General features: G+C 46.1%; 1 protein-coding gene across 2 annotated transcripts in view; it reads left to right on the plus strand.

Moving 5' to 3' along the window:
- NF1 (neurofibromin 1) overlaps positions 1-16,831 on the plus strand; it is a 150,447-nt gene that overhangs the window by 33,408 nt on the left and 100,208 nt on the right. For both annotated transcript variants that reach the window (XM_072978480.2, XM_072978481.2), the window contains exons 18-30: positions 882-1,128; positions 1,673-1,746; positions 2,163-2,246; positions 3,284-3,724; positions 4,714-4,853; positions 5,599-5,721; positions 6,713-6,796; positions 7,897-8,013; positions 9,267-9,448; positions 9,583-9,794; positions 10,833-10,994; positions 11,962-12,065; positions 13,705-13,840. In XM_072978480.2, coding sequence (XP_072834581.2) covers positions 882-1,128; positions 1,673-1,746; positions 2,163-2,246; positions 3,284-3,724; positions 4,714-4,853; positions 5,599-5,721; positions 6,713-6,796; positions 7,897-8,013; positions 9,267-9,448; positions 9,583-9,794; positions 10,833-10,994; positions 11,962-12,065; positions 13,705-13,840 — 2,106 coding nt within the window. The remainder of the gene's footprint in view (positions 1-881; positions 1,129-1,672; positions 1,747-2,162; positions 2,247-3,283; positions 3,725-4,713; positions 4,854-5,598; positions 5,722-6,712; positions 6,797-7,896; positions 8,014-9,266; positions 9,449-9,582; positions 9,795-10,832; positions 10,995-11,961; positions 12,066-13,704; positions 13,841-16,831) is intronic.

The following is a 16,831-nucleotide window of genomic DNA, read 5'->3' on the forward strand; positions in this document are numbered from 1 at the left end:
CGGGGGCAGTTGGCTCAATCATGAACATCTGTCCACTAGCTGTTTGTTTAGAGCAGAGGATGGTAGTAGCGGTGGCATTTCAGATGTTTTGGGCTGTACATACCATAGTATATCAGCAAAAAAAAAAAAAAGGACTTTGAAGACTAACTGCTATACTGTAATTTAATGTTATCTTTTCTGGAACAAGCCCACTTCTTCAAACATAAAATTGAAAATACGGAGACTACATGGTAAAACATCCATGGAAGACCCTAAGATAAAAGGACAGTGTTGTTTGGTTATATTTCACATCTAGCCATGATTTAAGGCCATTGTTTGGTATTCATTTCTTTTGAAGCTTGGTTCTGTAAACAGCAGGAAAAACAAAATGCAGTGGTGTAGAGAATGACAGACTTTACCTTTGAGCCTTATTCTGAAAAGGGGGGTCTACTTAGTTGGGAGGGGAAACAACAATACATAGCAACATAATATAAGTTTTGGTAGTGGCTTAAGAAACCTTGGCTAATGTTTAATCCATAGAATCATAATCATTTCACTATACCTGAAGATCTGTTGATACGGGGTGGAGTGGGGGAAATACAGGGGACAGCACATACAGAGAAGACATACAGAGAAGACATCCGCCTGGTGCCCTATAAAGCCATTTATAGTAGGTCCTCCGTTTGTGGTCTAATGTTCCTCCAGTTGTGACCCCAGATTTAACAGGGAGGGACATCACAACTCGCCCAGCTATGAAACCTGCCGTCCAATAATCACCTGGGGGGGCTGTGCCACGGTGACCCCTTCTCCCGAACGTGTTTTTTTTTGGGGGGGGGGAGACGCGTCGTTCTCCGATGATGGAACCGCAGTAGGTCACGTTGCCCACTCTCCTGTCTCTGAAGGAAAGCCCGGCAGGTTGCAGCGGGACACAGATCTGCCGCCAAGCCCAGACGAAACTCGAGGTTGCTTTGTACATGTCCCTCTGGAGCCCGGACACCGAGGCAGTGCTGGTCGCCATGTCGTGTTTCTGGCACCTTTGCGAGGAGGCCGACATCCGGTGCGGTGTCGACGAAGTCTCCGTCCATAACTTCCTGCCCAACTACAACACTTTCATGGAGTTCGCGTCCGTAAGCAACATGATGTCTACAGGTAAGGCTCTCCGGCAGGAGAGAATACCGTTCCTTGGGAAATCCAAAAAATTTAGGGCTTTTTTTTGGGGGGGGGGGTGAGGGTTAAAATGGAAATTTTTTCAGGTATCTTTTACAAGCCTCCCCTTTGCAGTCCAGCGTGTTTCATGCTGTGCTTTTAAGTTTTATACACTGTGTATAATCCTTTTGCAGTTCTTGCATGCTTCTTTGAAATCTTCTGGAGGAATTTATTAATATGAAGTTTCTTACTGCTGATAAAAGAATGGAAGCAGCTGCCTTAAACAGGGCTAGTGTCCTGATTTGACCTCATAAGGATACTCCAGTCTTTATAAGCTGATAACCGTTTCACCTATCATTGATAATTTAGTGCGTAGCCCACCCTTTATACGTGTCTAGAAGTGGTTGCTGAAAAGGGCCTGATAGAGAGAGAGTGTGTGTGTGTGTATTTTTTTTACTGCTTAGGGAGCTGTTTGCAGAGAACATCAACCACGAATGAAATGATCTTGTTATAAGTTTAAAATATGCCTTTGACCACCTCTTCTTAGGCAGAACAGCTCTCCAGAAAAGAGTGATGGCTTTGCTGAGGCGAATCGAACACCCAACACCTGGCAACACAGAGGTAAGTTGTTTGCTTCTGCCGCTTGGTCTTCCGCCACGGTGTGTGTGTGTGTGTGTGCGCGCGTGCGTGCGTGCGTGTGTGTGTGTGTGTGTGTGTGTGTGTGTGTGTGTTACAGCTGTAACCTAAGCTGTAACCATGAAACCTCAACCAGACTCTGGACTTGCAAGTAAGAGCGACTTCCATCTCACCACGTACTTTTGGACTTTTACATTCTGTACCCTGGTACGAGCCTGATGAAGTTGTGTTTTAATCCACGAAAGCTTGTGGATTGTAGGACGATTTTTTTTTTAGTGGTCTGGAAAGGCATTTTGGCACTTGGTTTTTTATTTCATTTGGACCCCACGGCTAACCCTTTACTTCAATATCACTCTGCCTGTTTACAACCTTGGCATGTCTTGCTTGTTGTTGCCTTTTAGGCCTGGGAAGACACGCATTTAAAATGGGAGACAGCGACGAAATTGATTCTCAACTATCCGAAGACCAAAATGGAAGATGGCCAGGTAAGGCGGGGACCTGCAAGGTGGCCTTTCTCCGTTGCTCTTTAGCGTCGAGTGCAGCTTCCCTGACACGTTATTCTCCAGATGTGTTTTGACGACAGCTTTCATCATGTCCAGCCAACAGGAGCTGTCACCTGACACATCTGGAGGTCATTATGTTGAGTAAGGCTAGCCTGTTCCTTCATTATTCAGATAGGCACACTCCCAAAGAGGCATCTATTTTCTCTTCTGTCCTTCTGTTGTTCTGAGTGCTCAAGCTGTCAACCAGATTTATGATTCTTTGGAAGAAGCCAGGTAGCTGAATCCTTCTTCAATATTTTACCTCCTTCCTGCTCTTTCAGCCATGGGGCGCGTTCTCTACCATCCATCGTGACATTTTCCCGAGAAGGCAGCTGGAAATCTTTGGGGCTATAGGCATTTGCTATTTTTTTCCATATACAGTGGTGCCTCGCAAGACGATGTTAATTAGTTCCACGAAAAACGTTGTCTTGTGAAAACATCGTCTTGCGAAACGCGGTTCCCCATTGGAATGCATTGAAATCTATTTAATGCCTTCCAATGGGGAAAAATCGTCGTCTTGCGAAAATTGTCCATGGAAAACATCATCTTGCGAAGCGCCACATCGATCGCAAAAATCAATCGTCTTGCATATTAATCGTCCTGTGAGGCAATCGTATATTCTGCTTTTTAAAGCACACTTCCCAAAGCAGTTCACAAATTACAAAAGTAACAAATTACTAGTGCAACTAATATCAGAGAACAGAAAGACAGAAAAATCCACGCTCTTGGGAAAACACCAAGAAATTTTGGTTTGGCTGCTTGCTTTCCAAGAAGACATTTAAAAGGGGGCTCTAAAAGGAAAAGTGCAATGAAAAGCCATTGAGCGTGATACAGGCTGGGGGATTCTAGTGGTGGTCATCCACAAATGTGGTTTTTCCAAGCTCCGTCCGGCATGATTTACCCAAATGCATGAGCCTTGTTACAAACTCAGCATGCTATGTTTCCCCCCCCACACACCTCTCTCTGCCTCCTTTGCCCAGGTTGCAGAAAGTCTTCACAAGACCATCGTCAAGAGGCGGATGTCCCACGTCAGCGGGGGAGGCTCCATAGACCTCTCGGATACAGACTCTCTGCAGGAGTGGATCAACATGACCGGCTTCCTGTGCGCACTCGGCGGGGTGTGCCTCCAGCACCGCGGCTGCGCCCCGTTTCCTTCCTACAGCCCACCCATGGGCCCCGTGAGTGAGCGGAAAGGCTCCATGATCTCCATGCTGTCGACCGATGGTAACACGGAGACCCCCGTGAGCAAGTTCCTGGACCGCCTGCTGTCTTTAATGGTCTGCACCCACGAGAAAGTGGGCATACAGATCCGGGCGAACGTGAAGGATCTCATGGGTCTTGAGCTGAGCCCGGCCCTTTACCCCATGCTCTTCAACAAACTGAAGAACAACATCAGCAAGTTTTTTGACTCACAAGGGCAGGTAAAATTATTTTGTTTCCACTGAATTATGCAGTACACAAGATTGCTGTCCATGGGGAACTTACAGCTTGGTAATGTACACTTAATTGACATTGTGTGAAAATAAAATGTACTAAAAGCAGTGGTTCTTAACTTTGTGCCCCAATGTGTTCTTGGCCTACAACTCCCAGAAATCCTAGCCAACCCAGCGAAGGGTGAAGGCTTCTGGGAGTTTGAGTCCAAGGACACCTGGGGACTTAAGGTTTTGAACCACCGCACTAAAGGGTAAACGTTGGGGTAGAAGCCACATCCAGAAACTTTGGGCAAGTTTATATGACAGGAGAGCCAAAAAACCCTGGCTTGTATAAAGTCACCATGTAGAAGGACCATTGCTGCTTAGAGGTGCTACTCCAGTTTTTCTCACCAGTCTATTCTACCTGGAATCATTGGTGGATCCACGTTTTGCAATCAGTTCCTTAGCAGAAATGTACAGTTTTTACGATAGATGGCCTCTCTGCCTTTACAATCAAGAAGGTTTACAATTTTCAGATACTAAATGAAAGAAAGGGGGAGAAATCCAGGAACTTAGCAGAATTCTGTACAGCTGTCTGGGGTCTGTCCAGCAATTCATGGTTTCAGATCATGGATTTTCTCCTCCTGCTCCTCTTCTTCTTCCTTCACCCTTTGATCATGCAGTTCTTGACGTAGCCTTGACGTAACCTTTGATGAAGAGGAACATTCCGAACCTTGTGGGCCTTTTCTTTTTTTTAGTTTGGCTCCATTTTCAGAAGGATTGAGCCAAAAGGCGCCAGAAACAACCAGCTTGAGTGCCTGATATGACTTGATTAAGATTCATGGGGATAAGTAAATAATGCCTTCAGTTGCTTCTCTTGCAATTTGTAAACTCCTCATTAACTTCGACACCGTCCAATGTTTAAGCTGTATGACTCGGGTGTTTTGGGGGTGGGTATCGTCCAGACAGCTTAATGACACCACCGAGCTTCTGCCCAGGTTTTGCTGAACGACACCAACACACAGTTTGTGGAGCAGACCATTGCGATCATGAAGAACCTGCTCGATAACCACACGGAGGGGAGCTCGGAGCACCTCGGACAAGCCAGCATTGAGACCATGATGCTGAATCTGGTCAGGCAAGTCTTCCTCTGGATTGTCCTCTTGGAGATGCAAACATTTCAGGACATTTGCTGAGAAGGGATCTTAGCCAAGGGTTGTAATTGGGACACCTCACAGTTGCAAAAGCAGTTTTAAAAAAAAGCAAAGCGTGCTGCTTATATACCTCCCCATAGCACTTAGAGCACTCTCTGGGTCTAATTATGCAGGCTATACATGGCCCCCCCTCCCTGCCCAGCGAGCTGGGTACTCATTTTACCAACCTCGGAAGGATGGAAGGCGGAGTGAACCTTGAGGCTACCTGGGATTGAACCCCAGGTTGTGAGTAGAGTCTGGGCTTCAGTACTGCAGTTTAACCACTGCACCCCACAAAATCCCCCATCTGACATTGCCAGGTTCAACAGGGAGGTATTTTAGGTGCCACTTGTATCTTTGTCAGTTGCAGGGATTATCCGTCTCCGGCCCATCAGATTTTGTAGTCTTTATCTCCAACTCGCCTTGGCAGCGTGGCCATTGGTCACGGAATTCTGGGAGTTGTAGTCCGAATCCCTTGGGAGGCCAAAGGTTGGGATTTTTTGGGGGGGTCTTCTTTTATGCTTTTATATGCTTACACGGCCACAGTAAGGCGGCTTACTTTCAGCATTATCATTTTTACAAGAAAAGAACTTCTAAAATGTTCCTTTCTTGCTTTCGACCGGGGCATCGCTGAGAGGCTCCAACCCTGGATCTCACTTAGGGGTTTCTGCTCCTCCTCTCTCTTCACAGATACGTCCGTGTTCTTGGGAATTTGGTACATGCAATTCAGATAAAAACCAAGCTCTGTCAGCTGGTGAAGGTAATGATGGAGAGGCGAGACGACCTTTCCTTCTGTCAGGAGATGAAATTCAGGTGAGGGCCAGTGGAAGAACTCTGTGTATTTCTTCGCTTTCTTCCGGGGATCAGTTGAACCCTTAACACAATGTATACACTGGGATCTTGACAGGGTGTCAGAAACATGTTGTAGCTGGTGTTTTGAGAAGGGATCTGGTCAGTGTTCTTACTTAATTAAGTCAGACTTAATTAGAGCTTTCAAGGTAAGCGAAATATTCCTGGAACGGCTTTCCCAGTTCCTCTCCCTCCGTGAATTTCCATGGACAAGTTGGAGTTTCGAACTCTGGTCTCCAGAGTCTTAGTCTGTCCCTGTCTCCACTGTGCCACACTTGGTCAGCGTGGAAAGGTATTTAATTTGGAGTGGAAATGGCTGTTTTTTCCACAAGGCAATAAAGCCTGTAAAGAATCGATGAAATTTGACACAGAAAAAGATTAGAAAATTGTAAAGGCTACTTGAAACAGACTGGCAGTGGACTTGTCCGCTTGTTGCTTGTGATGGAAGGGGTCTACTAGAGATACTGTTACTGTAAATGTCTTGCACCACGCAATGTGTTGCACTGGACAAGATCCACGCCCAAACTCTGTCCCAGATCTAATTCTTAGGCCCAGTGAGAGTAGGAACCCTTGAATCATTGGGATTAATCATGTAAATTTGACGGTATGGAGAGAAAACAAAGGAGTGAAAAGCCATTTAGTCAGGGAAGAAGCTGAGAAGGGAAGAATCTGCGAGGCTTCCTTTGAGGAGGAAGCAAAGGAGATAGGAATACAGGCAAGAGGGGAGACAGCATTTAAAAAACAAAACAGGCCATCATGAGCCCAATTAGCTGAAAGAATCCTTTGTGGCTGGAGCTCTTCAGCAAAGCAGTGGTTTTAGATTCTGTCATATGCGAGTGCCTTGGCGAGAGGACGTTGCTGTAACCTTTTTGTGATGTGTGTAATTTCAAAAATGTACTGTCCGGTTGTTGTTCCAGTCTGAATTTGACGTGCTCTGAAACCTCTGTCATTCCAGGAACAAGATGGTGGAATACCTGACGGATTGGGTTATGGGGACATCCAACCAGGCGACCGATGAGGACGTGAAATGTTTGACAAGGTAAAAAGCGCTAAAATGCTTTCATTGTACAGTGAGACGCATTGTCCAGTGCGGCAGATAGATAGTTTCAGACGCATACAGGAGAATTGCTAGTCTCAAATCGGCTCTCCCTTATCCATCCCAGGTTATTGACTCAAGGCTAGGAGAGAAGGAAAGCTGCCTTCTTAGAGTGATTTACTGGTGTGTTTTCCGAGTTGAATAGATACACTTGTAGGCTATGGGGCTGCCCTTCCAACACCTTTGGCCAGGAGCAGCTGGCAGAGAAGACAGAAAGCCACGGTGGAATCCAGGGAGCTGCCCGGCTTGAGGCAGGATGCAGAAATGGGAAATTAGAGAAATGCGCAATAGATGGGGAGCCTTGTGGCACTGTGGTTCTACTCTAGCATTACAGTCCAGACTCTGCTCACGGTCAGCATTTGATCCCAGCAGATTCTGGCAGCCGGCTCAAGGTTCACTCAGCCTTCCGTCCTTCCACGGTCGGTAAAATGAGTACACCCGGCTCGCTGGAGGGTGGGCGGTGGGGCAATGCGAAGCCTGCCTAATTCAGTGGTAAACTGTCCAGAGGGTGCTATAAGTGTTGCGGGGCAGTATATAGGCAGCACACTTTGGCTTGGCTTGGGACGCACCAAGGCAAAAGTGTGGTAAAATCAACTTGCTCCTCAGGTAGCACAAACAACACCCGGGAAACTGCTCCATGTTTCTGTTCAAAGCAGAACCAAAACCAGTCACAGTTAATGGCTTTGATTGGACCAGCGGGGTCAACCAGTGTGTTCCTAACTTGGTAATGGTTTGGGGTTATAATGTATTTAGGTTTTTTATTTTAACCCACCCCATTTTACAAATCAGGAAAAACACTTATGAGCTCTTGCACAGATGTCCTAGGGATAATGAATGCATTTATGTTCATTCTTTGTTGGCAATGAATGTTATGAAACAAATCCATCAGTCCATCAATCTACCTATCTAGAAGTACAAACATTTCCATTAAAAAAAAAAGCCTTTGCCTCCCGCATTACCGGTTGGATCTCACAGGGGGAGGAGAGCGCGAGAGAGGTGGGCTCGTCGGTTCAAACTGTGCTGTGTTTCCTTGTTTCGCTCAGAGATCTGGACCAGGCAAGCATGGAAGCCGTGGTGTCTCTCCTTGCGGGACTTCCACTCCAGCCTGAAGAAGGGGATGGCGTTGAACTGATGGAAGCGAAGTCCCAGTTATTCCTTAAGTACAAGCCTGTTTTGTTTTGTTTTGTTAAAAAAAAGCATTCTGCTGGGGAAAGCCACCAGCATCCAGTCACCCTGAAGCCCCAAAGCAAGGGGGATGTTCTCGGTGGGAGAACTTTGGCAGGAGGATAACGTCTGTAGGACTCGGCGCCAGCCTAACTCTTACGAATCATTCATAAAAGAATCGTTGCCCTGAATGAGAGGAAATCCAGAGAACCACACAATGTCCTGATTGGCTAGTCCATGCAGTCATAGAGGAGGAAGTTCTTAAATTGGGCCTAAATTCTCATTTTCTTTGAATTGCCCCGTGAAATGTCCTAGATCTGACAGTAAAGGCAGAGTGTTATGCCTCTGTTGATGCGATCTAGGGAGAAGCTTTTAAAAACACGGCGGACCCTAAGTAGCCATTGGTCAGTGTTCCGTGAAGACACAGGCCAGGGATGTGTCGTTCCAGTCAAAACAAGATCAGCAGACAGGGGCTAGGAAGGAAAGCATCGTGGTTCAATCCCTGTGAAGCGTTTGACACCCACACCGACGCACCAGGTTATATCCCCAATGGCTTGCCGCAAAGCACTTAAGTGAAATAGAACTGCATGCTGGCTTACAGTGGAACAGGAAAGTAAGGATACAGTGAAATGAAAATAAAATAGAAAAACAGCCTCAGAGAGCACAGAGAGGTGCCAGGGAGGCCAGCTTGGAAAGGGAATCGTGCAGGCGGAGCAAAGTACATAGATGTATTATAGCTTTTCGGAGAAGACTGGACTATTTCATGCAACTCCAGACAGGTGTTTGTATTAAAAATGCTTCTTCTGGAGATACAGAGGTCATTATGGTTGACATGAAGCTGGGAGTCAATGAGAATAATGATTTAGTTCCTTTGCACTTCTGTGAAAGACGAAGAACATGGACTTTTGGAGAAGTCGCTTCCTAGTCTGTCCCCCCCCCACTTTATTTCCATGGCTTTAGCTCATGTCTTGCTGTCAGATTCTGTCTGCTTGCGTTTTTTGCCTTTTCCTCAGCTTTGGCTTTTCAGACTCCTCACCTTTGTTGCCTGGATTTGTTATGGGCGCAAGAGAGTTTGGGAGCCAGGAAGCTAGTAACCCTCTTAACAAACTTTTTTTTCCCGAAGGGGTTGGTGGGATTTCTAGGCAGTGGAGAGGAAGTGACCCATTCTTCTAGAAACCTGTGATGCTTTATTTCAAAATGGATTTTTGCATCCGTGCATTCCGATGCTACTTTTTTTTTTGGCTTGCAGGTACTTCACCCTGTTTATGAACCTCCTCAACGACTGCAGCGAAGTGGAAGACGAAAACGCACAGCCGGGCAGCCGGAAGCGCGGGATGTCCCGAAGGCCGGCTTTCTTGCGACACTGCACCGTTCTGGCCATGTCCAACTTGCTCAACGCCAACGTGGACAGCGGCTTGATGCACTCTATAGGTAAAACCGAGCGGTGGGCTTGGCCTTTCTCTACGGCAAGGGTTGTGGGGGGGGGGGAATCCGACGGTTCACGGACTGATTCGCCTATTTTTTTTTTCTTTCTCCCCTTGGTTGGTTGGTTTGTTTGCTTCCAGGGCTGGGGTATCACAAAGATCTTCAGACGAGAGCCACGTTTATGGAGGTCCTCACCAAGATCCTGCAGCAGGGCACGGAGTTTGACACCCTGGCGGAGACGGTGCTGGCGGATCGGTTCGAGAGGCTGGTGGAGCTGGTCACCATGATGGGGGACCAAGGGGAGCTGCCGATCGCCATGGCTCTGGCGAACGTGGTGCCTTGCTCCCAGTGGGTAAGACGAGCCCCTTTGGCGGTTTGCCCCTATAAGGCTCTTGCAAGGACCGTCTATCTAGGAACTGGGCATCGTCGCCTGTGTGTGTGTGTTTTCTTCCCTTCCTGGTTGCCTGGGATCAACTTGGGAAGCTCTTTTATGCCGAATCTGTAAAGCCCAGCCTTGGGAAACTCTTTGAGTGACAGGACATGTCCGGAGCTTCAAAGGAGACTCTTTTCTATCCCGAAGGGGAGGTCCCACTTCTTCCCTCCGACTCTTTCCCTCTGTGTTCTAATCCGGGGGTTCTCAAACGGGTCCCCAGATGTTCATGGATTGCAACTCCCAGAAATCCTTGCCAGCACAGCAGGTGGTGGAGACTTCTGGGAATTGCAGTCCAAGATCATTGGAGGCCCCTAGTTTGAGAACCACTGTTCTAATCAACCCCATCCTTCCAGAAATCACAATAAGTAAGGTGTGTTCCGGGTGGCAGGATAGTAATGCAGGAAGCATTCTTTCCCAAGTTGTTCTGGGAATTTTTGTTTTGTTTTATTTCTTCTTCAGTGGCATCTTAGAACTGCAGAGCTGGATGGGACCCTATAGATCATCAAGTCCAGCCCCCAATCAAAGAGGCCCAATGTGGGAATCAAACTCCCAACTTCTGGCTCTGCAGCCATAGACCTAAACCATTAGCTATCCAGGGCTTAAACTCAATAAGCCAATAGCATTGGATGGAATTCCGGGCATATTATAATTTTCCTGTAATTAGCCACTGCTATTTCTGGAAGGACCAGTTACATTTCCAGTGAGAACAGATTTTTTTTATTAATATAGTTGCTGTCTGGCTTTGTCTGACACTGTAATATAAGCTCTTTTTCATATTACATTTTAAAAATAAATGCAAATTAACCTTTTTTTTGAAAAAAGTTTTATCCATGAGAGTGTGGTTATATCTTCCCCATCAAATCCGGCTTCTGCCTTGGCTTGTCATAGGTGACGCATACAACACTGTGATGGGTGTTGTGAGTGACTTTCATTGTTAACTTTGATTTTTTTTCAAAGGATGAACTGGCTCGTGTCCTCGTCACCCTGTTCGACTCAAGGCACTTGCTCTACCAGCTGCTCTGGAACATGTTTTCTAAAGAAGTCGAACTGGCCGACTCCATGCAGACGCTCTTCAGGGGAAATAGTCTGGCGAGCAAGATCATGACTTTTTGCTTTAAGGTAATTTAGACATTTGTAAAACAAAATATCTGCTTTGAGGGGTTGCCTAGAGAGGAGATGGAAGGCCATAGAGGTTAACTTTGACCATGAATACCAGAGGGACTTAAACAGTTAAAAAAAAAAAATTACAAACCTACAGTGGTGCCTCGCGAGATGAAAATAATTCGTTCCGCGAGACCTGTCGTCTTGCGAAATTTTCGTCTTGCGAGGTACGTTTTCCCATAGGAATGCATTGAAATTTAATTAATGCGTTCCTGTGGGCCAAAAAACTCTGAAAAAGTCACTTACCAGGTAGGGAGCTGGGGAAGCACCATCGGAGGACTGGCGGGGGTCCCCCACAACTGCGATTGCTGCTTTCAGAGGTCTCCCAGCAGTCCTCCAATGGTGCTGGGCAATATAATTAAATTTCAATGCATTCCTATGGGAAAACGTACCTTGCAAGACGAAAATATCTTCGTCTTGCGGGGCAGCTAAAAAACTTGCAACATGCTTTCGTCTTGCAAGTTTTTCATTGCCTGAGGCATTCATCTTGCGAGGTACCACTGTATAAGTTAAAAACTAGCATTCTTGAGATAACTTACCACTTAAAGATCTGCCTGAAGAGGGAAGGTCTTTGCCTGGTGACAGAAAGACAATATATAGGGTGTTTAGCCTGGCTTCTCAGAACCATGCATTTCAAAGCCTGGAAGCCACCACCGAGAAGGCCCTCTCTTGTGTCCTCACCCCGGGAAGGTGGTGGAACCGAGCTGATTTCACAACCTGTTGATTTCACACAATATTGAGATGGGGAGACACTGTAATTTTGAGATGGGGAGACATAGACTCGCTACAGGTTTTTAGCGGTGGAGAGGATGTCATTTTTGATGTCATCCCGTGTTCGTTTCATGGAATGTCAGATTTAACTGCTTGGTTATCCCTGCTGGAAGCCATCGTGAAATAACAAAGTGGGTTAAATTCTCTTACGCAGGTCTATGGTGCCACTTACCTACAGAAGCTTTTGGAACCTTTATTAAGGAACATTATTACCTGTACGGAATGGCAGCATGTTAGCTTTGAAGTGGACCCTACGAGGTTTGGATTTTGGGCTCAGGGGGAGGGCAGAGAGGGAAGAGATTAACTACAGCGTTCTGTCCTCTCCTCTGTATGGCGGGGGTGGGAAGGGAGGGGTGCGACCCATATTTGATGAACTGGTTTCTTCGTGTAGCCCTGGTGGTTTTCATATCATCAGATGAGCCCCAGGCTGCAAAGTAGGAGTAGAAGTTGCTTGGTTTTGTTTTTACAGTAGGACCACTGTATCCACAGGGAATTGGTTCCAAACCCCTGGCAGATGCTGAAAAACATGGAAAAACTATTATAATAGTGAATGCTATACCTAACATGGTCTCTGGTTCCCTCTAGTGACCAGTCCTGTAATTTCACCTTTGGAAATATATATATATATATAGGATTAAAAAAAATTAAATATTTTCAGGCTGTGGAGAAGTGAATCAGCGCGTACTGATCCTAAAGATACAAGGGTCCTACTGTGCTTACAAAAAGTGGGGCAAATGATGAGTTTCTTAAGCAAGGGCCAAGGATCTCGTCTGGCACGAGGACCCATTTGGCCCTTGCAATAGTCTTGTCTCCTTTGCATCCCTTGTTTGGTGCCAGAGCATTAAGAGTCAGTGAAGTCTGGAGCCGTAGGGCTTTTTCAGCCTGCTCTTGGAGCCGTACAATTAATGGCCTTCAGTTTCCTTTCTCTGGGATGTGAATCCATCATAACCTACCTTCAGGTTAGAAATGTGAACCCATCGATACGTCCAGCTATGCATCTCTGGAATGATATTTGCTTTGGGTTTCTTGAGTAAATTTTGAGTAGTGAGTTGGTGGTGGAAGGAAGCCTCTGGTGGCCCTTTCGAGGTTAATGGAATGCAGCTTTCATATTCTTTCACCACTGCCTGTGCTGAGTCGGGCTGATGTGAGGTGCAAGTCCCACCTCCACATCTGGAAGGACACAGCAGCCCAACACCGTTACATCTTGCTTTTCAGGCAAGATTGGTTTCCAAAGCAACCTACCAATAAAACCTATATAAAAGCAGTCTGCAATTAGGCTTGGATGGATGAGTCTATATACCATATTTTTCTGTTTATAAGACTACTTTTGTCTAAAATCTTTAGACTAAAAATTGAGGATCATCTTATACGTAAGATGGGGAGAGAACAAAAACAAGTGGAGGGGAAAGCAGGGATCAAAGAGATCCTGCAGCGCTTTGATCCCTTTCCCCCTGCACTTGCTAAGCCCCACTTAGATTTTGTAATTTTGGATTAGAAAAGTGGGGGGGGGTCTTATACACGGAAAATACGGTATATTCCGGTCGCTGGTCGTCGATAGGGCAATCCAGATGTTGGCCTCTTCCTTTTGGAAGGATGGCATCAGAAGAGCTGGATTTAGGCTGACTTGCCACTGGAAAAGCGCAAAGCAGAGCAGGACTCCTCGCTTTGCAAAGCTTTTCGACGTCCAGCTTTTAGTGATGTGATCGAGGCTCTGGTGTGTTGGGACGGTCACTGTGCCAGTCCCATTTCCTGCCGAGAAGCTTTCTGTCGTGGGAGCCGTCAGAAAAAAAAAAAGGAAGGGCCACTGTAGCTCTGAGTGGCCCATCGTGACTCGTTCTGCGTTCTTAGAAGTCGATCTGGTCCCCTTGGCAAATCCCTGACAAGCCTTCTCTTGCAGGCTGGAGTCGAGTGAAAGCCTCGAAGACAACCAACGGAGCCTCCTGCAGATGACGGAGAAGTTCTTCCATGCCATCATCAACTCCTCTGCAGAATTCCCACCCCAGCTTCGCAGTGTGTGCCACTGTCTTTATCAGGTAGGCCTGGACTGGGAAGTGCATGGTCTTAACGTCGAGGTGGTATAAAAAAACTCGCATCTCTTACGACTGCATTATGCCTTAGACCTGTGCAATCGGTGGGAAGGCAGATAGATTTTGTAGATGTCCACTTTTGTCCTGTTCCCCCCTCCCCTTCAAAGGCTGACCTCCATAGAAGAAAGAGGCACGGGTGGGTCTCTGGAGATGCGAACATTACTGCCTTGCCCAGGGCCCTTTTGTCCGGTGCTGATGTAGCTCCCTGAGATGGTCATCTGTCTCCAGTTATAGACTGACAGGGCTTCGGGCTAGTGGGTTAATTCTCTGTTCTCCCCGAAGGAGGAGGGTCCCTTGGTCCAAGGCCCTGACATGTTTTGTTCAGCCCGGTGAAAGAATCAGTGAAGAACGTCAGGCCTGGGGGCCAAATCCATCTCTGGGTTCCCTCAGAGATTCACAGCTCTCTTTCCTCGCCATCTTGTCCATTGTCAACTCGCCCTAGGTTTTTTTTTAATGCATTTTCTTCCCGTTCTGAAAGATGGAGATGCCTCTTCTATGGCTTCGTTACTGGCAGTAAGCATAAAATTTTTTAAAAAACAAACATTGATATGTTTAGGAGTATCCTTTTGCCTTCTACCTCACCTACGTTGAAGTGGGACCCTTGAATTTGGTCCTCAGACGCAGAGTTTCGCTATCCTGGAGTTTGCAGTAGAGTCAAAAACGATTTCTTCTTATTGGTTGAGTTCATTTTATCCTGCCTTTCAGTGCAACAGAGATGGATCTCTTCTCGGCTGTCCATTTTTACGATGTAAATGAGGTTCTGCTTTGAATGGGTGACTGACCCGCCCTAAACCACTCCCCGGAAATTCTGTGTACTTTCCTTCCGCTATTGCCTTTCCAATCCACCTGACATAATTTGGAGCCCGTCTCATTTTGTAAAACAGCTTGTTCAGTTGGACCCTCTATCCGCGGGAATCAGTATCCGCTGGCTCGCTTCTCCGCTGGCTGAAAATACTGATTTAGAAAACCCCAGAAACACCTAATTATATGTTTTTCCGGAGTGTATTTTACCACGTGGAGTATAGTGTTTGATACTTGCACATTTTTGAGCATCCATGGGGCTGGTCTTGGAACCAGTCCCTTATGGATACCACGGACTTCTATTCAGCCATTGGAGATACCCATAAAGGAGCAAGGCGTTATGCGGGATCATGAGTAGAGTTTTCTTTGGAATTATGAAAACACGATGCACATTGTGTTTAACTCTTACTTTGTGTTTAACTCTTACTTTTAACTAAGTTAAACTCTTACTTTGCTACACCGTCCCTCCCAAATGGAACAATCTTTAAGAGGGATTTGTCTGACTGTATGGAGGTTGACGCTTTTAATCCCTGTTAGTCAGGCTGGGTATACTTGAGAAGGTGCCATTGCACGCGTCTCCTGCTTGGGACGTGGTGGCGCTGTGGGCTAAATCGCAGAAGCCTGTGCTGCAGGGTCAGAAGACCAGCAGTTGTAAGATCGAATCCACGTGACGGAGTGAATGCCCATCGCTTGTCCCGCTCCCGCCAACCTAGCGGTTCGAAAGCATGCAAATGCAAGTAGATCAATAGGGGCCACCTTGGTGGGAAGGTAACAGCATTCCGTGTCTAAGTCGGACAAAACGCTGGCTCTATGGCTTGGAAACGGGGATGAGCACCACCCCCTAGAGTCGAACACGACTGGACAAAAATTGTCAAGGGGAACCTTTATCTCACCTTACCTACTTGGCCACTATGTGAACAGATTATTGGATTGGTATTATATTAAAACAGAACTGTAGTACTGTACATCTCACCAAAGTGGGAAAGTCTGAGTATAGAAGACCCTGTGTGTCTTTGGCCTGAGCAGCCCTTGAAATAGAGTTGCCTTTTGACCACCCTTCCGATAGAAGGTTTTTTTGTAATAGAGAATATTTGTACTCCTAAGGATGGTGGTTCATTTGCTAAATCTTGCTAAAATTATCGCAATAAATCTTTCTCCCAATAAAGACAAAGTTTCAAGAGGGCAATAGAGTTGGTTCTTAACTGTTTCTTAGGATAAAATGCCTGGGGTTCTGATGGTAATCTGGGGTGTGAGGAAAGGTCTGCAGTGATTGATGGAAGTTGTGTTACCTGTTTCTTGTATGTGTGACATGTTGGTTTTATGAATTAAAAGAGAATTTATCACTTTTTAGAAAGTGCTTCCACGTTAATCTTATGCTTCTGAAGAAGTAGATAGGCGTTATCTTTACGAAGTGAGAACTGGATCCCATCAGCCAATAATACATTAGGACTCCCATATCTGCGGCTTCACTTACCTGTGTTCTGAAAATATTAAAAGAAAAAACTAGAAATAAGTACTTTTATGATGTATTTACCAGAACTGGCCACTAGAGGAGCCAGAGAGCATGCTATGCATTCTTCAAGTACAACACATAACATGGTCTCTGACTCCCTCTAGTGGCCAGTTCTGGTAATACAGATGAAAATATGTATTTCTGGATTTCTTTCACCATGCTATGTATAGCATTCACTATTATCCGCAGTTTTCATCATTCACATGGGGCTTGGAACCAGTCCCCCGCAAATACAGGAATCCTGCTGTAGTTCTAATTTCCAATCTGTGGGAAGACAGCAGAGTCTGCTGTTTCTGTTTTAGACGTACTACATTATGCTAAAAGCATAAAATGAATTTTGCTAATAGCCTTTACGGTGATGGGACTATGAAATTTGAAATGCCCGGGGAGGCAATGCATAGTCATATATTGTTCTCTTGGCTTTGATGAGAGCAGTTGAGGTTTCCTTGCCTACTGGAGCTTCCGGAATTGGACTGTGGTTCTTGAGTTGACCTGAACCCAACAGCATAAGCCCCACCAAACAAGCAGTAATCCAAGAGTGAATAAAGAACAGCCCTCTAGAGGATTTTGGACTCCGACTCCTAGCATTCCTCACCATTGGTTTTGGTGACTGGGGTTGATGG

Source organism: Pogona vitticeps, chromosome 7 (assembly GCF_051106095.1).
Source record: "Pogona vitticeps strain Pit_001003342236 chromosome 7, PviZW2.1, whole genome shotgun sequence".
Lineage (NCBI taxonomy): Eukaryota > Metazoa > Chordata > Lepidosauria > Squamata > Agamidae > Pogona > Pogona vitticeps.